Below are 24,628 nucleotides of genomic sequence, written 5' to 3'. Positions count from 1 at the left end.
GTGTGTGCCTTTACTTGTGTGTTTATAAATATTTTCCTCCATCAAACTCAGTTTTATTGTGTTATTTGTGTCTGCACAGTTTGGTATAATGTATATCAAGAATAATAGTCACAACAATATTACAGTCCATAAATATTGCTTCATACACATTTTTATTCTTAATTCTTCACCAACACATAACTCTCTAGACTGACATCTCTTCAATCCATGCTTAGAATGTGTGTGGTCACATGCAGGATGCCGTGCAGACACCAGGAAATAATGACGGCCACACCTGTGCCAGGTCGCTGTGACAAACAGTCATTGTCACTTACTGTATGTTTTGCTGGAGGTCCTCTGCTACTATTAGCCATGCTTTTGCTTGCTGCCCTCGACATAGTGTATTGTCTTCATTCCTTTTTCGTCTGTTCAGATTTTTTCCTGAGTCATTGACCCCCACCTCTCAAAGTTTTCGGGGCACCTCAGTGATTTCAAATTTTCTGCATTGCAGATTTACTTAAATCAGTGGCTCAAATGGACCAAACCATTTATCTAATAAAGATACCTTAACAGTTCCTGCTATTTAAGAGACTTCACTGGCAAAGTCAGCTGATTTTGCTGAGTATTCAGAGCATTAGAGAGCAAGTAATCTCAATTCCAAGTAAGGTCAACTGAACTAAGGTACATTTACAAGTAATTTAAAAATGTTATATTCGTGTAATAGGCAGCACGGTGGGACAGGGGTTAGTGTGTGGGCCTCACAGTACGAAGGTCCTGGGGTCAATCCTGGGCTCAGGATCTTTCTGTGTGGAGTTTGCATGTTCCCCCCGTGACTGCGTGGGTTCCGTCCGGGTACTCCGGCTTCCTCCCACCTCCAAAGACACGCACCTGGGCATAGGTTGATTGGCAACACTAAATTGGCCATAGTGTGTGAATGTGAGTGTGAATGATGTCTATTTGTGTTGGCCCAGTTATGAGGTGGCGACTTGTCCAGGGTGTACCCCGCCTTCCACCCAAATGCAGCTGAGATAGGTTCCAGCACCCCCCGTGACACCGAACGGGACAAGGGGTAGAAAATGGATGGCTGGATAGATATTTGTGTGATTTAATATGACGATAAATTATCCATACGCAAGTGATAAGAATTTAGAAAAAATGTGCGGGTCGAGAAAAGTGCACTTTCCTTTGCCCCAACCCTGATAATCCAGTACCAGATGATACCCAGGAGCCAAGTCATGGATATTACCGTTCTTCTAAACCTATTGAACACGTCCCATTTCAGCAACGAGTCCTGTTGTTCACATGGGCTCCAGTGAGACGATGCAATGCCAATCAGAGGAAACCGAAAGTTATTTCAAAATCCTCTTTAGTCTGTTAAAGAAATGTGGGATGTCAACGTACTGTATATCAGTGGCCTTCTGCCAGTTATGTCGCCCAGCGTTGACAGCTTCAGTCGGCTAGTATCCTTGAAGACTTGGATAACGTGCATGCTGTCAGAATGATTTGATTTTCATTGAGTGTGAATGTTGTATGTCTATCTGTGTTGGCCCTGCGATGAGGTGGCGACTTGTCCATGGTGTACCCCGCCTTCCGCCCGATTGTAGCTGAGATAGGCGCCAGCGCCCCCCCGCGACCCCAAAAGGGAATAAGCGGTAGAAAATGGATGGATGGATGGATGGTAGTTTCAGTCTTTTTTGCAACTGACATTCTTTTTACTGGCCAGACAGGGTACATCCCTAACTTTCTGAGCAGCAAGTTTTTGGCTGATAAAATGCAACATATATTAATTTGGAAACACGCTGATTTTTTTCCCACACAGTTTGCAGTAACTATTACTATTAATTATTAGCAACACGTTTTCGTTTCATCCATCCATGTTCTATTGCTTGTCCCTCAATAGAAACATACATTTAAGAGATAGTGTATCCAGAAAGTATACATAGTGCAAAACTTTTTCCATATTTTTAATGTTACAGCCTCATTCCAAAGCAGAATGCATTCATTTTTGTCTTCAAAATTCTACACACAATACCTCATAGTGACGATTAGAATTTTTTATTTTTTGTTACCTTTTGCCAATGTATTAAAAATAAAAAACAACAAAAAGCATGTACTTAATTAAGTATTCACAGCCTTTGCTCAGTTAATGCATTTTGGCAGCAATTACAGCCTGAAGTCTTTTTGAATACGATGCCACAAACTTAGCACGCCTATCTTTGAGCAGTTTTTCCCATTCCTCTTTGCAGCGCCTCTTAAGATCCATCAGATTGGATGGGAAGCGTTGTTTTTCATCAAGGATGTTTTTGTACATTGCTGCATTCATCTTTCCCTCTATCCCGACTAGACTCCCAGTTCCTGCCACTGGAAAAACAACCCAGCAGTTTCATGATGCCACCACCATGCTTTTAGGGATGGTATTTGCTTGATGATGAGCAGTGCCTGGTTTCCTCCAAACATGATGCCTGGCATTCACACCAGAGAGTTAGATTTTTGTCTCATCAGACCAGAGAATTGTGTTTCTCATGGTCTGGTTGTATATCCGGTGCATGTTGGCAAACGTTTTACTCAAATATTGCTTCCGACTGGCCACTATACCGTATACAACTGAATGACGGATTGCTGCAGAGATGGTTGTCCTTCTGGAAGGTTCTCCTCTCTCCACAGAGGTATGAATAGTTCTGACACAGGGGCCATCGGGTTTGGGGCACCTTCCTGATGAATGCAGGGAGGTGATGTCTGCCAATGACCATGTGTATTATGGTACTATCCTAAAAGCATAGCATCTGTTTCTATGTGCCGGTAGCTATCCAAACAACTATTCCCGCCCATGATGCAAAAAAAGAAAAAAACACATCGTTAACATGAAAATGTTAACAATGCAATATAAAAAACATCTAAACACCACACCCAATTCAAAATTACACCCATCAAACTCCACTACAAAGCATGTTGGGTAATATTTAAAACTATCTTGCCGCACATCCCCATGTTTGGCAAATGTTGTATGTGTTTGATGTTTCTGATCGATAACACAACTGCAAGGAGGTCGTCAGAAAAGTCAACACTGTAGGAGTCAAACTTTCACATACTTTAATATTTAATCTAGTATCGTTTATACTACATATTGTAGTATGGTTACACTGATGTTCTTCACAACAGTTAAACGTTATGTGGAGTTGTTCAGTCTGTTTACTATAGGTTGTTTTAATTAATGCTTTAGATAAGTGAAGTGTCTCTGACCATAGCCTTGTAATACTAGCCACGTGTACATGGACAACATTTATTTAATCTGCTCATCATTCTGACTGGAATGTTACTGTGTACATAGACGTGCATTTTCATGCATCACACTTGAAATAGGAATCCTTTACTATGAAATGCCAGGGTTTCCCGTAAATTGCCAAGATACCTGTGGCGGGGTGGGGGGATCGTGGTAATGGGCGTGGTCACAATGACATCAAGTAATTTGCAAAATTTGCTATGATACGATTTTCTTTAAAAAGGCTAAAAAATGTATGCATACTAGTGTTTCCCGCAGAAAATGTGTTAGTTAAGGCGGTGTCTCTCCGGCGGACAGACCGGGGAAGGGGGTCGGTGGGTGTAAGGATCGGTGTAACTCGGCCTGTCACCATCACGTCTCCACCTCGTTGCTGCCACTACGACCTGGGGGGCAATAGACTAAAGGCTTTGGTGACGTAGGCTGTCTTCGTCGCGTGAAGAAGCCTACAATTTTTGGTTGTTTTCCGCTCCCTATGCTGAATGGCGATATACGATACATATCTCGATATTTTTTCCATAAAGTAAAAACAAAATGGTCCTAGTTACCTGAGCTACTAAGTATGTCATTATTATGCCACATGCTGACATATGCTCAACTCATCATGCTTAATTTATTAGAGCATTTAGGAAGCCTGTAGTTGATTTTTATTATGTAAAGTTATATTTTTACCAACATGTGATAGCAGAGACCCTGCCATTCAAATCTAGGCTGCCACAACACTAATAGTAACTATAGTACAATAGCAATAGGAGAGACTATGCATCCCTGAACACCGTGGAGTTCATGTAGGCTTTATGCTGCAGTTACATTATTATATCAACAATTAGAGACAGCTTCAGGAAACTCTATATTTAACATAATGTCCTTTTTTGCTGCTTCAACACAGAAAAAGGTAAAGTGAAATCACAGACAGACAGAGCTTTGCTGTTTTTAAAACACACACGCGTGCGCGCGCGTACACACACACACTGCAAAATGAGCTAATTAGCCTTCAACTCAAGGACTGCGAGCGAGTTGAGCTGCCATTTATGTTTCTAGAACGTCAACAGACTTATATTGATGTTACTAGTAATTGACTGGGAGGTGTTTATTATAGTTTGGGCTGAGTCCGCTGCCTAATGCTTACCTGCTAAACACCTATCTGCTCATCAAGACGCTGGAGCACAGACTCCATGCGCTCTGAATACGCACTGCTGATTGGCTGTTACCGCTCCGCGTGTAACCAATCAGATGGTTCTGTGGGTGGGACAATGCTGGGTGCTGCATCGACATACTGACAGAGAGAGGCAGAACGAAGTGGAGCAGCTTGTTAAGACTTTAGCTTAGGCGGCGTGTCTTTGTTGTTAAGGCAGCTGCCTTAGCAACAATTGTTGCTGCCTTTTGTACAAGGTATTATTGTTGAGATTTTTTCAAGTGTTTATAGACTTTTAAATACTTTTTAAAATTAAAAACAAGTAGCCACATCTTCTGGTATTATTCTAGAATGCACTTGTTTTTGGAAACTCCAATTCTGTCCCTCGATGTCCCTGACTAAAGAGGCTGAAGTAAGCATGACGTCAGACTACCTTAGCACTGTTGCTCGAGTTGGACTTTCTCTTTTTAAAAGCCGCCACTGTCCTCTTATTTGCACATTGTGTAGATGGCCGTCCACTGCAGTATATATACAAATCCTGTCCACATCGCAGACATGTTGACAACGCTCCAGACAATGCAAGAGTTTTGTTTACATTTGTTTTTTTCTGGAAGCGTGGTTTTTGGTGATCAAAGTCTTTACCATGAATTGATTAATGTGGACCCCGACTTAAACGAGTTGAAAAACTTATTGGGGTGTTACCATTTAGTGGTCAATTGTACGGAATTTGTACTGTACTGTGTAATCTACTGATACAAGTTTCAATCAATCAATCAAATTTGTTCAGTGGTCAAGTTTTCAGTACATCACTTGTCAATAGTGTGTGAATAATAGACTATGTTTATCAATTCATACTGTAATGACCAGCTAATGTTATTGTTTTATGTTTGTGTGGTTTGTATTTGATGTAAGTTTTTCCCACGTTTACAAACACACCGTCCGTGCATGAAAGGTGATTCCCACAATGAGGAAGTGTTGTCATGGGAGGTAAAACGTGTTGGAATTGTGCCGTTGTTTATCATAAGATTGGTAATAATGGTTCAAAAAAGTGTCGAATAGTGTTCAAAATAGTGTTTTCTGGGGGCTTTAGTATATTATTTTACTTAAATTTGTTTTCAAGTAAAAAAAAAGATCCCTAATTTTCAAGGTTTGGCGGTAATAAAAAATGGCGGTAATAAAAAAAAGTGTGGCGGCTCGCCACATTCATTCTTTACATTTTGTTCACTACTTTTGTTTTGCCTCACTTTTTTAAATGGAGCTGCTAAGCGTTTTTTTATGTTGTGATTTTATGCAGGTTGTGGGGCGTCTATGTTATGACATGCTGTGTATGTGTTTGAGGCTAGCAGTTGAAACTTAGAGTAGCTGTAATGTCGTGAATAAAACTGCTCGGCCAGACAACTGGATCCCTTCTTTTATTGTAACATCAACAAACAACACTGCAGACCATACTTTTTTTTTTTTTTTTTGATAGTCCTGTTTTAAAGCAACAAACTCAACAGTATATAACGCTACTTCTGTTGGTACATTAGATTTCGCCCCCGCGTCACCACCAAAGTATAGCTGACATGAAAGACATGCGCAGTAAGGATAATTTTAACATGCATTTCGGAAAATGGGTTTTTTATGGTCTACAATCCGAATGACTTTCAGCATAAACCATCCATCTCGATCGGAATTAAATTTTGATCCGAACGTGTGTGATTGGGTCAGACCATTCCAAATGGCTTGTTTACATGAAACATTTTTATTCTGGTTAGGCTTTTAATCCGATTAAATGTGTCGATATGCACATTTATTGAAGTAGATTGTAGTGGGTATTCACGCACGCATGCACGCGCACACACACACACACCTGTGAGATTAGTAAACTTCAGTTTGACCTCTGTTGTGTATGTACACACTTCTTGAGATAATTTCTCCCCTAGTGGTAATTATACTATATTGCCACATTTCATACTTCTTCATCCCATCAAATCAAATTATTCAAGAAGATAAGTGTTATGGCAAGCATTAATCTACAGCCTTCAATTTTCTTCTCAAGGACTTTCCTGCATGGTCACTTTAAACAGTAAGAGAAGAGCTCTCATATCCTATGCATGCTCATTGATAATTTAGCCTCCCTGCCATGTCCAGACAAGTTATTGTTTCTAGTGAAGGCCGATGTGTGTTTTATTCACTCAAGACTTTTATTGTAAGTTTTTTTTTCTCCTCACCTTCCTCAATTACACATGCCTAAATCCTGACATTCTGCACCCACTCTTATGATCAAATCTTTTAAAGATGAACAAGTCCAAATTAATGAATGCCAACACATTTATGACAACCCTGTGTTTGTGCAGTTAGATTAGCACCACCCTGCTCAATGTAATCTTGTTCTGGGTGACAGGGACCATGCTCTCCCTTCAGACCTTACTGTTGGCTGGGGAGGATCAATGCCAGCCATGGCTCAGGGAGGAGATTTTTCCCCTCAGATGAAGCCAGTCAATATGTAATTTCTCCAAAGACGTGTGACGGTCATTATTGTATTGAGCTGCTAAAACTCCCCGGGCTCGACCCCTTTAGATGGACTTGGTTTACGAGTATTGATGGACTTCACACATTAATGTAGATTCATGCAGTCTCTCCCTCACACACACACACATGCACGTGCACACACACGCACGTGCACACACGTATGCACCTTCTCACACACACACACACACACACACACACACACACTTGGATGCAATCACTCTCGAGTTTATTGCATATATTTTTGAAACTGCGTGTACTCATTTAAAATAGTAATGGATTAGCCCCTACATTTACCTATTGAAGGCTTTTCTTAAACCTTAATCTCACATAGGGTTTTTGTGTAAAAATACACGTTGTGTTACATTGCTTGTATTGTGTCATCAAAGAATAGCGTAATAAATACAATGACTTGCTTGTTTTTTCCACTAAGTTCCATCAAGACGAGGAGACCTACAGATTCTGGGTTTTTGTCTACTTCACTGGTTGTCTGGGTCACTCCCGTGGGACAATGTTCTCCATGACCCAACTGCGGTTATGGAGGCCAAGATCAGGTAGGCACCTTTGTCTGTTAAATGAAAATATTTTTTTGTCTCTGAAAATCAAAATCCAGGCGCTCTTGAAAATAGATGAAATCCATATATATATATATATATATATATATATATATATATATATATATATATATATATATATATATATATATTTTAGACCTGGCTTGATATAATAACCGACTTACATTTTTTGCAGGTCCTCACTATTTTTTTGTGGTTTATCTGTTTAGCAATTCTTAGTGGGTTCATCACCATGAATTAATATACGTGGACCCCGACTTAAACAAGTTGAAAAACTTATTCGGGTGTTACCATTTAGTGGTCAATTGTACAGAATATGTACTGAACTGTGCAATCTACTAACAAAAGTTTCAATCAATCAATCAAAACAAGTATGTGTACTTGCTAGGACTGCATCTCTCAGTTATTTTAGTAATCTAGTAGTCTACGATGAATTTGTTTGATTAATCGAGTAATCTTATAAAACAATGTATATCCTCAATGACTTTTAGGAAAATAGTTAAAAATGATCATTTTAAATAAAATGCACATAACAACAGGAGCATATATATTATATAAAAAAATAAGTCAAAAAGCAAAAAATAAATAACAATGTAGCCGGATGAACATGAGTGAGGTAATGTATCACTAAAAAAGAACCCAACTAAACAAAAAGACTGATAAATTGAGTGACAATGTACTGAACAACTTAATGTTAATAAGTTGTTTGGACAAACAACTTGTTAGCATTAACATACAAACTGTAGTTGCTAACGTGTACTCACGTGTGTTCGACTAAAACATTTGTTATGCATGTTAGGTATAAGATGATGTTAGCTACCAAAATAGACTTTTACCTTGTTTATTTTTGTTTGCTGCTCTTAAATGTGCAGGATGCTTTCTACTTTTTACTCTAATGCATCATTGATGTAGTGCAATTGTACATCCATCCATCCATTTTCTACCGCTTATTCCCTTCCGGGGTCGCGGGGGGCGCTGGCGCCTATCTCAGCTACAATCGGGCGGAAGGCAGTGTACACCCTGGACAAGTCGCCACCTCATCGCAGGGCCAACACAGATAGACAACATTCACACTCACATTCACACACTAGGGCCAATTTAGTGTACAATGCCCACTTAATTTGACGGTGCAAACATTTGACCACGATGTCTGTATTTTAAATGATCACATCTTATCTCATCTTAGCCCCCCCTCCACACACAAACACACACACACACACACACACACACACACACACACACACACACGCACACGCACACGCGTGCACGCACACGCAGACCACATCACAGGCAGCGCGATCTACATCACCAATAGGTGGAGTGCTCTCATGTGCCATGGAGCAGTCTTGATGAAACAATGTCCGTGTATTTTACTTATTCAATGAATCATTGAAGCAACAAAACACATATTGATGTTTTTTTTCCTGAACAAATTATTGATTTAATTGATGAATCATTGCAGCCCTGATACTTGCACTCAAAATGTGCATGAATTATATATTAATTTGTGTGGAATGATTGTATAATATTTAAAAAAAAATGTATGCACGATTTGAGTCCAGGAAGTTTTTTGGAGCCATTTATAAAAAAAAAAACCCTCAATATTATAGAGTTAACAATCATCAGTTCAAACAACTTGATGTACACCAAGTTATTGAGATCTTTCACAACTTTGCCACGGTCTGTAAAAAGACCCAAACTGTCACCTTCAGATAAATGAAGAGTGGTTAGGATGCACAACCCACAGACCACCAAAGCTCAAGCCTGATCTAAACTGAAAACTGTTGCAACACCATGGTCAGTGTGAAACCAGTTATACATTGTCATTGGCAACAGCTCACATGGATTGATTAACGTGAACCCCGACTTAAACAAGTTGAAAAACTACCATTTAGTGGTCAATTGTACGGAATATGTACTGAACTGTGCAATCTACTAATAAAAGCTTCAATCAATTAATCAATCAATCAATGGACAAGCTAAATGCCATCCATCCATTTCCTACCGCGTATTCTCTTTGGGATGGCGGGGCGCACTGGAGCCTATCTCAGCTATAATCGGACGGAAAGCGGTTTACACCCTGGACAAGTCGCCACCTCAAAGCTAAATGCCTTCTGGAAATAAGTTTTTGGTCAGAGAAGACAACAAAAAGAGCATGGCATGCCCATTATATATTTATGATTGCAGTTGTACATAAGAATTTATACAGTGACATAAAAGACAACTTTAAACGCAATTCTCTTTTTATAGCTTATATTTAAAACTGCTGTTAAACCATTGTATTAAATCTAGAGTAGGGGGCGGGGGGCTGTGCTGAGAGAGTTAAGGGGCCCCCAAACCTCAACAACCTTCCCCACTTCAAACTCAACACCACCTGCCCAAAAACACTTAAAACAATACAAATCACGTTTTTTATTCAACAGAACAGCAACAATGCAAAAATATCACCCATTAGAAAATATTTTGTACAGGATTACGTATCCTTTGCGATGAGCGAATGCACATTTGTGTGAGTGTAATAGAAGTACGATGGTCTCTTACACAGGCGATGTTGGTTCGAGTCCCGCTCGGAGCAATAGGAAAAAAACAATGCAGCTGAGAGAGAGACTACATAATTGCTAGACAAAGCTGAGCTGTTTGTAACTGACAGCTATGAACGATAAACATTGCATTCTTCCGACAAAATCGGGGGCCCCTGACTATTTGCGGCCCCTGGGCTTCAGCCCAGGTAATCTTGTGCATTAAGGTGGCCTTGGTAGTTTGTGCTGCTGGTTAATATCTGATTAAAATAAATTGGATTTGTGAAGTTTATATATTTCATTGTTTTAGTTCCATCATAATAACACACACTTGTCACACACCTAGTTTAATGATCTTCATCTCATGTAGTCATACAAATCTGCAGAATACTTTGCTTGAATTTGGCTCATTGCTGCATTGTCCTTTTCTTAACCCCACTATGTCCTCCCTAAATAATTTTTGCCCTCAAACCATTACTCTACACGCTCTCTCACTGTTTTATCTGTCCTGCTCGGCGCTCAGACTGATGGATAACCTGCCGCAGTCCGTTCAGAAGCTGTCAGTGAGTGGAGCCAGCACAAGTAAGTCACAACATTCTCAATTTTAAGACTTCACTGACATATCTCAAGATTAACAGGACATTTGGAAGTAGTACATTTCTACATACTAATTAAAGTATGACAATCATCCCCAAGGTGAAGTATGGTCTTGTCTACTTTTGTTAATGAGATTCTCTTCAAATTGTTGAAATGTTAAATTAGGTCTGCTTGAAATGAGTAGTAGTTGTCCATTTGTTCTGCATCTTTCAGCTTTTGGTTACCATTTGAAATGATCAATGATAAATGGGTTGTACTTGTATAGCGCTTTTCTACCTTCAAGGTACTCAAAGCGCTTTGATACTTCCCAGGGGGGGATCAAGGGGATGGGTCAAATGCAGAGGACAAATTTCACCACACCTAATCATTGGTACTTTAACTTAACTTTTAACTTAAAGCTTTTTGGGTAAACCTGTACCATATATGGAGATATTTGCTGATGTAACTAAAGTCCAAATGCCTTTTTTGAAGCAAGTTTAGAAGAAGGCACAATTGATTTTACAAACACTTGCGCCATGACTTTATGGTTTGATTTCACATTTTCTGGCTTTACTATATCCCAAATACGCAAAAACAAGTACCAACAGGTAAAAACATTGGTTTTACATATCAGCATTCAAAGCTTTAGAGCATTTTACATCATTTTACCTGAGCAGTCATTATTTATCACATTTCTCTCGATACTTTCCTGCTGCAACCAGCGTGTAGATTCCTTGCCTTCTATCTATTTGACACATTTTTAAAAATAATGACTGCCGTCACTTAAATATATCCGCACTGCTGTTAAGTGAAACAGATTATCATTCTTTTTTCCACTATTTTTTTAAAAGAAAAATTGATTGATACATTTAAAATGTATTTAGTAAAGACAAATTTCAATGTAGTACACGTTTTCTCCCTTACGTTGATCCACGGGGGTAAACAAAAGGGTCTGTTGCATTGTGGTTTGGGTGGCAATCGAGGATGAGCACCTGGGAGACCTCAGGCCTCATTTATAAAAATGAGTCAAGGTTCCATTGTAACGTTGCATACGCTCAAACCTCAGAATCCACATTCGCAAAAAAGAAAATTCATATACATATTTATTTACACACACAACGTATATGTATGTATATATATGTGTATATTTGTGTGTGTATATATATATATATATGTATATGTATATATATATGTATATGTATATATGGGTATATATATATATGTATATATATATATGCATATGTATGACAAACCCTGTTTCCATATGAGTTGGGAAATTGTGTTAGATGTAAATACAAATGTAATACAATGATTTGCAAATCATTTTCAACCCATATTCAGTTGAATATGCTACAAACACAACATATTTGATGTTAAAACTGATAAACATTTTTTTTTGCAAATCATTAACTTTAGAACACGTGACAAAGAAGTTGGGAAAGGTGACAATAAATACTGATAAAGTAGAGGAATGCTCATCAAACACTTATTTGGAACATCCCACAGGTGTGCAGGCTAATTGGGAACAGGTGGGTGCCATGATTGGGTATAAAAGCTGCTTCCATGAAATGCTAAGTAATTCACAAATTGGCGAGGGTCACCAATTTGTAAGCAAATTGTCGAACAGTTTTAGAACAACATTTCTCAACGAGCTATTGCAAGGAATTTCGGGATTTTACCATCTGCGGTCCGTAAAATCATCAAAAGGTTCAGAGAATTTGGAAAAATCACTGCATGTAAGCGATAATATTACGGACCTTTGACCCCTCAGGCAGTGCTGCATCGAACCCCGACATCAGTGTGTAAAGCATATCACCACATGGGCTCAGGAACACATCATAAAACCACTGTCAGTAACTACAGTTGGTCGCTACATCTGTAAGTGCAAGTTAAAACTCTACTATGCAAAGTGAAAGCCGTTTACCAACAACACAAAGGAACGCCGCTGGCTTCGCTGGGCCCGAGCTCATCGAAGATGGACTGATGCAAAGTGGAAAAGTGTTCTGTGATGTGACGACTCAACATTTCAAATTATATTTGAAAACTGTGGACGTTGTGTCCTCCAGAACAATGAGGAAAATAACCGTCCGGATTGTTAGAGGCGCAAAGTTCAAAAGCCAGCATCTGTGATGGTATGGGGGTGTGTTAGTGCCCAAGGCATGGGTAACTTACACATCTGTGAAGGCACCATTAATGCTGAATGGTCCATATAGGTTTTGGAGCAACATATGTTGTCATCCAAGGAACGTTATCATGGACGCTCCTGCTTATTTCAGCAAAACAATGCCAAGCCACGTGTTACAACAGCGTGGCTTCATAGTAAAAGAGTGCGGGTACTTTCCTGGCCCGCCTGCAGTCCAGACATGTCCCCTATCGAAAATGTGTGGCGCATTATGAAGCGTAAAATACGACAACAAGACCCCGGACTGTTGAACAACTTAAGATGTACATCAAGCAAGAATTGTAAACAATTCCACTTTCAAAGCTTCAACATTTAGTTTCCTCAGTTCCCTAACATTTATTGAGTGTTGTTAAAAGAAAATGTCATGTAACACAGTGGTGAACATGCCCTTTCCCAACTACTAAAGCACGTGTTGCAGCCTTGAAATTCTAAGTTAATTATTATTCGCAAAAAAAAATAAAGTTTATGAGTTTGAACATCAAATATCTGGTCTTTGTAGTGCATTCAACTGAATATGGGTTGAAAAGGATTTGCAAATCATTGTATTCCGTTTATATTTACATCTAACACAATTTCCCAACTCATATGAAAACGGGGTTAGTATGTATGTATGTATGTATATGTATATATATATATATATATATATATATATATAAATATACATATATATATATATATATATACATATGTATATATATACATATATATATATGTACATATATATACATATATATATGTATATATATACATATATATATGTATACATATATATATATATATATATATATGTATATACACACACACACAAAGTTGGGCAGAGAAGTATTTAGTCAGCCACGGATTGTGCAAGTTCTCCCACTTAAAATGATGACAGAGGTCTGTAATTTTCATCATAGGTACATTTCAACTGTGAAAGACAGAAAGTGGAAAAAAAAAAATCCAGGAATTCACATTGTTGGAATTTTAAAGAATTTATTTGTAAATTATGGTGGAAAATAAGTATTTGGTTAACAACAAAAATTCAGCTCAGTACTTTGTAATATAACCTTTGTTGGCAATAACAGAGGTCAAACGATTACTATAGGTCTTTACCAGGTTTGCACACACAGTAGCTGGTATTTTGCCCCATTCCTCTTTGCAGATCTTCTCGAGAGCAGTGATGTTTTGGGGCTGTTGCCGAGCAACACAGACTTTCAACTCCCTCCACAGATTTTCTATGGGGTTAAGGTCTGGAGACTGGTTAAGCAACTCCAGGACTTTCAAATGCTTCTCACGGAGCCACTCCTTCGTTTCCCGGGCGGTGTGTTTTGGATCATTGTCATGCTGGAAGACCCAGCCACGTTTCATCTTCAAAGCTGTCACTGATGGAAGGAGGTTTTGGCTCAAAATCTCACGATACATGGCCCCATTCATTCTTTCCTTAACACGGATCAGTCGTCCTGTCCCTTTTAGCAGAAAAACAGCCCCAAAGCATGATGTTTCCACCCCCATGCTTCACAGTAGGTGTGGTGTTCTTGGGATGCAACTCAGTATTCTTATTACTCCAAACATGACGAGTTGAGTTTATACCAAAAAGTTCTATTTTGGTTTCATCTCCCAAACCTCTGCGGTATCATTCATGTGCTCTCTGGCAAACTTCAGACGGGCCTGGACATGCACTGGCTTAAGCAGGGGGACACGTCTGGCACTGCAGTATTTGATTGCCTGTCGGCGTAGTGTGTTACTAATGGTAACCTTTGTTACTTTGGTGCCAGCTCTCTGCAAGTCATTCACCAGGTCCCCCCGTGTGGTTCTGGGATTTTTGCTCACCGTTCTCATGATTATTTTGACCCCATGGAGTGAGATCTTGCGTGGAGACCCAGATCGAGGGAGATTATCAGTGGTCTTGTATGTCTTCCATTTTCTGATAATTGCTCCCACAGTTGATTTTTTCAAACCAAGCTGCTTGCCTATTGTAGATTCACTCTTCCCAGTCTGGTGCAGGTCTACAAATATCTTCCTGGTGTCCTTCAACAGCTCTTTGGTCTTGGCCATAGTGGAGTTTGGAGTCCGACTGTTTGAGGCTGTGGACAGGTGTCTTTTATACAGATAACGAGTTCAAATACAGGTAACCAGTGGAGGACAGAAGAGCTTCTTAAAGAACAAGTTACAGGTCTGTGAGAGCCAGAGATCTTCCTTGTTTGAAGTGACCAAATACTTATTTTCCACCATAATTTACAAATAAATTCTTTAAAATTCCTACAACGTGAATTACTGTATTTTTTTTTTCACATTCTATCTCTCACAGTTGAAGTGTACCTATGATGAAAATTACGGACCTCTGTCATCATTTTAAGTGGGAGAACTTGCACAATCGGTGGCTGACTAAATAATATATATATATATATATATATATATATATATATATATATATATATATATATATATATATATATATATATATACATAGACACACACACACACATACATATACATATGTTAGGGCTGTTGAGTGAATATTTGTAATCAGAATAATCACACTCTTGAGCTGTCATTGGTTATTACTCCCTTGCATATTTAAAATGGGCTGAAGAAAATGCCCCAATATTTGGAAACAAATGCAATTTTGTTGTCAAATTGTAATCCAAGCACATTTTGAAACATTTTACTTAACTGCAAGTTATTAATTTGCTTAAAACTTGGTAACAGTAAGTATAGTAAGAATTATATGCACCTTTTTATAGTATTTCTAATAATATAGCAAACAAGGTTTAGATAGTAAACACACCCATAAACAACTTCATGTAGTGGACCATTTATATCTGCATTTACTCTTCCCTTAAAAAAGAAAGACACGTCATAAAATTATATTTGCATCTTTTATATACCTTTACAAAAGCTCAGTCAATTAAATGTTGAATAGATAGTATTTTACAGACACTCAGTTGTTAAAACGGGCACAGTAGATAGCATGTATATATATATATATATATATATATATATATATACATATTGTATATTTTCGGACTATTAGGCGCACTTAAAATCCTTTCATTTTCTCAAAAATCGACATTGCGCTTTATACCCTGGTTGCCTAATGCGCGGATTAATTCTGCTTCTGCTTAATGACTTCGAATCGGTTTTATTCTATGCACATTTTTGTCCTCCCACGTCATCCATAAATGGTCAATGCTAAATAGTTATGACTTAAGACCTCATGTAGGACTGTCAATTAAGGAAGACAAAGAAGGCAACGCTAAACGATAATAATAATGTCAATAACTGATTTTATCTAGCAGCTTATTTAACACTCCATGCGTTTTACAGTGAAACCCATCATTCATTCACCCCACAGTCACACACTTTAGTGGTGGTAAGCTACATATGTAGGCACAGCCGCTCTGGGGTAGGCTGATGGAAGCGGGGTTGCCAAATTGTTCATACACCAAAGTGGATAACTCTGGGAGCATGGTGGGTGAAACGTCTTGCCCAAGGACACAGCAGCAGTGACTGGCATGGAGGAACTTGTAAAAAGGTGGCATTTGCACATTGTTTCTTATTACATTGATCACCGTAACTCACTTTTTATTAAAATTAACAATTAGAATAAAAATATATGACAAATCAAGTTTAAAGTGTCATCGCCACTATGACTAAGATTAAGAAAAACACATGTCCACATCTTGTTAAGTCTTTGTCCAAATTACTTATTTAATTGTTTATTTTGTGAGGTAGTATCAAAGCAGCCATTCTGCTTGCGTGACAATTATAGTCCCCATGACTTAAAGCTTTTGTGGGTGATTGGCCCGCATCCAAGATGATTTCAATATATTGTTGACACACTTAGTTTTTTGTTCAGTTTATATCTTTGTGATATTAACAATAATAATATAAGATTACATAATGGCTGTGTATAAACAGCATAGCAGTGTGAGAGCTAATCATTTTTGCAACAACTCGAAGCGCTTTATAAACACTCAAAAGTTTAAATGTAATAAAATGACAATCCTAGATTGGGTAACAAGGAGATTATTTTTTAAGTCTGTATTTAGAGACAATTATGGTTACATAATTAAAGATCTAAGAGCTACACTTAAAGTCTTGAGTGATGTATGATGTTGGATGGCATGATAATTGTACAATTTGAATTATCGCCTACAAATGATTTACCATACAATTATTTAAAAAAACCCATCAGATTTTATTTAAAAATCTGTTTTTTCCAGTGTACCGTAAAGCAAAGTATTAAAAATACTGATTTACTATCTATGCGCAAACGCAGAAGACAGGAACTCTTAACTCTGCTCAGATTTGAGTTTTTATAAAGTCAAAGGTGTGAAATATTGTTGGCGTTAAGACAATTGTGGAAGATAGCCTCTTCACAGAGAACGAGGGACATGCAGTTTGCTTTAGAACGATCAGGATCCCTGTGTTTGGATAAACATACAGTAGTCTGAAGGTGCTCTGATTGTAAGGGGACTGATGTCTCCCTTGATTCCTGTGAAGATGTACTGCACGATGATCATCTCCATGTAGCTCCTCAAAAAGTGATAAGTGCCATGCATAATGTCATGTTGTTAAGGGCTGACTTGTCCTCTGTTGACAAAGCCCAGCTGCCTGCCACTGATAAGAGTCATTGTATGTATCAAACTGAGTGTGTGAGTCAGCGATACACGCTTTAATTTACTATGTGCAATACACAACTGACCTGACACAATGAGGCTGACAGTATGACACCTATGTACACACTCACGATCGTTGCAATTCATTTTAAGAGGATACAAATTGTCTGGACAGAGCCCTCTGGTGAACTGAATACTCTTTAAACGACTGATTGGGGTCATCACATCAATTCTTAAAGCTTTGAATGTAAAGAAATGGCTGTACTAAATCAGCAATGATTTTAAATGTTGTTTATACCTTTTCTATCCCTCCATCCATCCATTTTCTTCCGCTTATCCGAGGTCGGGTCGTGGGGGCAGCAGCCTAAGTAGAGAAGCCCAGACTTCCCTCTCTCCAGCTACTTCGTCCAGATCCTCCTGGGGGATCCCGAGGCGTTCCCAGGCCAGCCGGGAGACATAGTCTTCCCAACGTGTCCTGAGTCTTCGCCTTGGCCTCCTGCCGGTCGGGCAGGCCCCAAACATCTCTCTAGGGAGGCGTTCGGGTGGCATCCTGAGCAGATGCCCGAACCACCTCATCTGGCTCCTTTAGATGTGGAGGAGCAGCGGCTTTACTTGGAGTTGCTCCTGGATGACAGAGTTTCTCACCCTATCTCTAAGGGAGAGACACACCACCCATCGGAAGAAACTCATTTCGGCCGCTTTCGGTCGTAATCCAAAGCTCATGACCATAGGTGAGGATGGGAAGGTAGATTGAGAGCTCTGCCTTCCGGCTCAGCTCCTTCTTCACCACAACGGCTCGATACAGTGTCCGCATTACTGAAGACGCCGTACCGATCTGCCTGTCGATCTCACAAACCACTCTTCTCCCACTCGTGGGCAAGACTCCTAGGTACTTGAACTCCTCCACTTAGGGCAAGATCACCTCCCCAACTTGGAGATGGCACTCCACCCTTTCCCAGGCGAAAACTATGTACTCAGACTTGGAGGTGCTGATTCCCTTACCAGTCGCTTCACACTCTGCTGCGAACCGATCCAGTGAGAGCTGAAAATCCTGGCCAGTTGAAGCCATCAGGACCATATCATCTGCATAAAGCAGAGACCTAATCCTGCAGCCACCAAACCGGATCCCCTCAACGCCCTGACTGGGCCCAGAAATTATGTCCGTAAAAGTTTCGAACAGAATCGGTGACAAAGGGCAGCCTTGGCGGAGTCCAACCCTCACTGAGAATGGGTCCGACTTACTACCGGCAATGCGGACCAAGCTCTGACACTGATCATACAGGGAGCGTACCGCCATAATCAGACAGTCCAATAGCCCATACTCTCTGAGCACTCCCCACAGGACTTCCCGGGGGACACCGTCAAATGCCTTCTCCAAGTCCACAAAGCACATGTAGACTGTTTGGGCAAACTCCCATACGCCCTCAAGCACCCTGCCGAAAGTATAGAACTGGTCTACCATTCCACGACCAGGACGAACACCACACTGTTCCTCCTGGATCCAACGTTCGACTATCCGACATAGCCTCCTCTCCAGTACACCTGCATAGATGAGGAGTGTGATCCCACGTTAGTTGGAACACACCCTCCGGTTCCACTTCTTAAAGAGAGGAACCACCACCCCGGTCTGCCAATCCAGATGTACTGCCCCCCATGTCCACGCAGTGTTGCAGAGTCTTGTCAACCAAGACAGCCCCACAGTATCCACCCCCCAGGGCCTTACCACCGAGGAGCTTTTTAACTACCTCAGCTCCAGAAATAGGAGAGCCCACCACAGATTCCCCAGGCACTGCTTCCTCAATGGACGATGTGTTGATGGGATTGAGGAGGTCTTCGAAGGATTCCCTCCACTGATTCACAATAGCTGTAGTAGAGGTTAGCAGCACACCATCCCCGCCATACACGGTGTTGACAGTGCTCTGCTGCTCCCCCTGAGGCGGTGGATGGTGGACCTGAAAAGCTTTAAAGCCGTCAGAAAGTCGTTTTCCATAGTTTCCCCAAACTCCGCCCATGTCTGAGTTTTTTTCCTCCGCGACGGCTGAAGCCGCACTTCGCTTGGCGTGTCAGTACATGTAGTCCCCCAGCCGAACCAGGGAATCACCCGAGGGAGCACTCTCCAGTACTCCCTCAAGGGAATCCAAAACAGTTGGGTGCTCTGAGCTGCTGTTTGGTGCGTAAGCACAAACAACAGTCAGGACCTGTCCCCCCACCCGAAGGCGGAGGGAAGCTACCCTCTCATCTACTAGGTAGTCCACTCGGACATTGAGTCCGAGTGGACCATGTTCCGTACGTCTATTGTCGAGGCAGCCGATCGGATATGTGGCCGCAAGGTGGTTGTTGCCTATCTTGGCGGTAATCCCAGAAGCCGCTGGATGCCGTCAAGGTGAAGGAGTCCTTTCAAATCATTTTGGCTCACAGTACCCCGGAGACTGTGGACAGGTACCGACAGGCTAAGAGGCGTGCTGCTTTGGTGGTCGCAGAGGCAAAAACTCAGCCATGGACTACGACTTTCGGACAGCTTCGAAGTGGTGCGCTGTTAACACCGTATATTGTAGCAATAGTGTGCTGCTGACCTTGACTCAGAACATCGTGGATTGGTGGAGGTAATACTTTGAAGACCTCCTCAAGCCCACCTACACGTCTTCCTATAAGGAAGCATTACCTGGGGAATCTGTGGTGGGCTGAGGTTGCCGAGGTAGTTAAAAAACTCCTCGGTGACAGGTCCCCGGGGGTGGATGATATCCGGCTGGAGATACTCAAGACTCCGTATGCTATGGGGCTCTCTTGGTTGACAAGACTCTGCAGCATTGTGTGGACATTGGGGACGGTGCCTCTGGATTGGCAGAGTAGTGTGGTGGTTCCTCTCTTTAAGAAAGAACCGGCGGGTGTGTTCCAACTATTGTGGGATCACAATCCTCAGCCTTCCCGGTAAGGTCTATTCAGGTGTACTGGAGAGGAAGCTAGCAATTGGGTCCGTATGACTCAAGACTCGGCAACGTCACTCGGGGCAACATGCGTTTATGACAGCACTGGCAAGTTGCAATGTACGTGATTCCATCAAATCAACAACACCAGAGACATGGATGCACTTGAAAATGATGGACAATAATTTTCTGCCAAAATGCAAACTCTTGTGTAGATATGTTCCTAGTTGCAACGGTATGAAAAAAACCGATTTAAACAGACTGCCAAAAATATTAACTTTGTTAAATGAGCTTCCCAGTCGACTACTTTGCTCAAGAAGCACTGCCACAACAAATGTAGACACTACCTGAAAGTGTGTTTAGGATGCTGCCACACAGCATCCTGCCGTTAGCACCTTGGTGTCCCTTACTTAAGATTTTAGGGGATCGAGGGCCTTCTAAAAATGTTGAGCTAAAAAAATAATAATTTTAAAGGCAAATTATTTTGAAATTGCCGCTGATGTTTAAATGTCCTCTTAAATCAGGGACCTTATTTAATATTTTGTTCTGTTGTGTTTTTGTTATTAGCTGAGGATTTCAGCATAATTTAAGGTTTGTTTGAGTGAAGATTATACTTCACTATTCTTACATTATTTTCAAGGCTTTTTACCATTTTTATCTGCATCTATCTATGCATGAAACTTTAAAATTTCCAGAAATCTACTCATGTATAGTATTTGTTTCAACAAAACAACTTGACACGCATATTTGGGTTTGAGTTTTGTCTAAATACTGTTTCTGAAAAAAATATTGCAAGTGTTGGTCCATATTGCCCAGCCCTACACTGTAGTTATCCAGTGCTGGCCCCAAGCTTAGATAAATTGGAAAACTAAGCCAAACATGTGACTGACATAGTAAATGCAGTAAGAGAAAAAAAAACCCAAAACATATTCCTTTATATTCACTATTCATGTTATTGTAGTAAGCTAATGGCAGTACATTACATACAAACCCCGTTTCCATATGAGTTGGGAAATTGTGTTAGATGTAAATATAAACGGAATACAATGATTTGCAAATCATTTTCAACCCATATTCGGTTGAATATGCTACAAAGACAACATATTTGATGTTCAAACTGATAAACATTTTTTTTTGTTGCAAATAATCATCCATCCATTTCCTACCGCTTATTCCCTTTGAGGTCACGGGGGGCGCTGGTGCCCATCACATCTAAAACCGGGCGGAAGGCGGAGTACACCCTGGACAAGTAGCCACCTCATCGCAGGTCGCAAATAATCATTAACTTTAGAATTTGATGCAGCAACACATGACAAAGAAGTTGGGAAAGGTGGCAATAAATACTGATAAAGTTGAGGAATGCTCATCAAACACTTATCTGGAACATCCCTGAGGTGTGCAGGCCAATTAGGAACAGGTGGGTGCCATGATTGGGTGTAAAAAAAGCTTCCCACAATTCTCAGTCTTTCACAGAAAAGGAAGGGGCGAGGTACACCCCTTTGTCCACAACTGCGTGAGCAAATAGTCAAACAGTTTAAGAACGTTTCTCAAAGTGCAATTGCAAGAAATTTAGGGATTTTAACATCTACAGTCCATAATATCATCCAAAGGTTCAGAGAATCTGGATAAATCACTCTACATAAGCGGCATGGCGGCAAACCAACATTGAATGACCATGACCTTCGATCCCTCAGACGGCACTGTATCAAAAACCAACATCAATCTCAAAAGGATTTTACCACGAGGGCTCAGGAACACTTCTGAAAACCACTGTCAGTAAATACAGATGGTCGCTACATCTGTAAGTGCAAGTTAAAGCTCTACTATGCAAAGCGAAAGCCATTTATCAACAACATCCAGAAATGCCGCCGGCTTCTCTGGGCCCGGGTTCATCTAAGATGGTCTGATGCAAAGTGAAAAAGTGTTCTGTGGTCTGACGAGTCCACATTTCAAATTGTTTTTGGACATTTTCGACATCGTGTCATCAGGACCGAAGGGGAAGCGAACCATCCAGACTGTTATCAACGCAAAGTTCAAAAGCCACCATCTGTGAAGGCACCATTAATGCTAAAAAATACATACAGGTTTTGGAACAACATATGCTGCCATCCAAGCGCCGTTTTTTTCATGGACGCCCCTGCTTATTTCAGCAAGACAATGCCATGCCACATTCAGTATGTGTTTCAACAGCGTGGCTTCGAAAAAAAGAGTGCGGGTACTTTCCTGGCCCGCCTGCAGCCCAAACCTGTCCCCCATCGAAAATGTGTGGCGCATTACGAAGCGTAAAATACGACAGCGGAGACCCCGGACTGTTGAACGATTGAAGCTCTACATAAAACAAGAATGGGAAATAATTCCACTTTCAAAGCTTCAACAATTAGTTTCCTCAGTACCCAAACGTTTATTGAGTGTTGTTAAAAGAAAAGGTAATGTAACACAGTGGTGAACATGCCCTTTCCCAACTACTTTAGCACGTGTTGCAGCCATGAGTTTCCAAGTTAATTATCATTTGCAATAAAAAAATAAAGTTTATGAGTTTGAACATCAAATATCTTGTCTTTGTAGTGCATTCAACTGAGTATGGGTTGAAAATGATTTGCAAATCATTTTATTCCATTCATATTTACATCTAACACAATTTCCCAACTCATGGAAACGGGGTTTGTAAAAAGAACTTAATTTATCGCACAACCTTAGATGTATTATTTCTTCTTTATTTTGTGTATTGAAGCCTGTTGCACAAGATAACTTTTTGGAACACCATTAAGACATTTGACACTACTGTTCTTCTGTCTTCAGCTGAGGTGGCCGCCTTTCTCCAATATGTTAAATCTCTGCGTTACCAAGACCGACCTGACTATCAACGTCTGAGGAAAATGTTGTCTACTGAATCCAAGGAAAAACTGGATTTTTCTATACCTCAAGGACCTGGAGGGTCCAAGGTTCCTGATCATCCCATCAGGGGCAAGGTGAAGACATTTGTATGTTTAGTTTTGATTGATTGATTGATTGATTGATTGAAACTTTTATTAGTAGATTGTGCAGTACAGTACATATTCCGTACAATTGACCACTAAATGGTAACACCCAAGTAAGTTTTTTAACTTGCTTCTTTTCAACGTTACCTTGAGGTACTTGTCCTTTATCGGTCTCGTGCCGGTTTTTTAGCTTTAGATGGAGTTTACCACCCGCTTTGTCCACGTTAATCAATTCATGGTAGTTAAATATACTGCAATGCACATGGTAGTTAAATATACTGCAATGCACATTGATATTGTAGGGCCATATCAATTCATGCAGTAAGGTAGTTCACACTCATTGGAAATAGAAAACACTTGGCGTAAGAATAATTTTCTTTCACAAGTTATTTTAAGACAATTGGAGGACAATAGTTTTATCTGATTTTAACAAGTTACCCATATCTCTCTTTCAGACACAACTGGTATTACACACACCTGTAATAGCTGGTTAGTTTAATTTGGTTTCATACATAAAGTTGTTGTCTGACGAACAGTGAAATAGTGAACTGACTGATTTCTAATAATACTGCCAAAGGGACACATGTAAAGACTGAACAGTACCTGTCCAAGCACGGCTCCCTGTGTGATTCTTAGCTAATTTCTACATGCACAATGTCCCTTTTACCAATAAAGTGGAACCTTGACTCACAAGCTTAATTGGTTCTTGAGCATAGTTCGTAAAGGGAAAAGTTTGTATAGGGAAGTAGAGTTCCCTATAAGAATCAATTTATATATGAATAATGGGTTCCAGCCTCGACAATAGTCCCTATTTTAGAGAAGGTTTGTACACTTTGAACACGATATATATAAAGTGCTATACAGCACTGTATATCAAACAAACATAACAAGGAGTGATGGATCAACTTAATGTATAAAAATAAGCAGAACTGTGCTGTATGCCCTGCCCTACCAACACGCGCACATTAACTCTAACACTAACCCCTGGGCTATAATATATATATAAATATAAATATAAATATATATGTATATATATATAAATATAAATATATATGTATATATATATATATATATATATATATATATATATATATATATATATATATATATGTATATATATATATATATATATATATATATATATATATATATATACAGTGAGGCAAAAAAGTATTTGGTCAGCCACCGATTGTGGAAGTTCTCCCACTTAAAATGATGACAGAGGTCTGTAATTTTCATTATAAGTACACTTCAACTGTGAGAGACAGAATGTGAAAAAAAATCCAGGAATTCACATTGTAGGAATTTTAAATAATTTGTTTGTAAATTATGGTGGAAAATAAGTATTTGGTCACTTCAAACAGGGAAGAT

General features: G+C 39.9%; 1 protein-coding gene across 6 annotated transcripts in view; it reads left to right on the top strand.

The window, feature by feature from the left end:
* The window catches only part of vrk2 (VRK serine/threonine kinase 2), a 111,515-nt gene that overhangs the window by 67,241 nt on the left and 19,646 nt on the right, over positions 1 to 24,628 (top strand). For all 6 annotated transcript variants that reach the window (XM_061910994.1, XM_061910995.1, XM_061910997.1 and 3 more), the window contains exons 9-11: positions 7,336 to 7,456; positions 10,520 to 10,578; positions 23,079 to 23,248. In XM_061910994.1, coding sequence (XP_061766978.1) covers positions 7,336 to 7,456; positions 10,520 to 10,578; positions 23,079 to 23,248 — 350 coding nt within the window. The remainder of the gene's footprint in view (positions 1 to 7,335; positions 7,457 to 10,519; positions 10,579 to 23,078; positions 23,249 to 24,628) is intronic.

This window comes from Nerophis ophidion, linkage group LG09 (genome assembly GCF_033978795.1).
Source record: "Nerophis ophidion isolate RoL-2023_Sa linkage group LG09, RoL_Noph_v1.0, whole genome shotgun sequence".
NCBI classification, from domain to species: Eukaryota; Metazoa; Chordata; class Actinopteri; order Syngnathiformes; family Syngnathidae; genus Nerophis; species Nerophis ophidion.
Note: the sequence above shows the minus strand (reverse complement) of the source record. Positions and strands in the feature narration are given on the sequence as shown.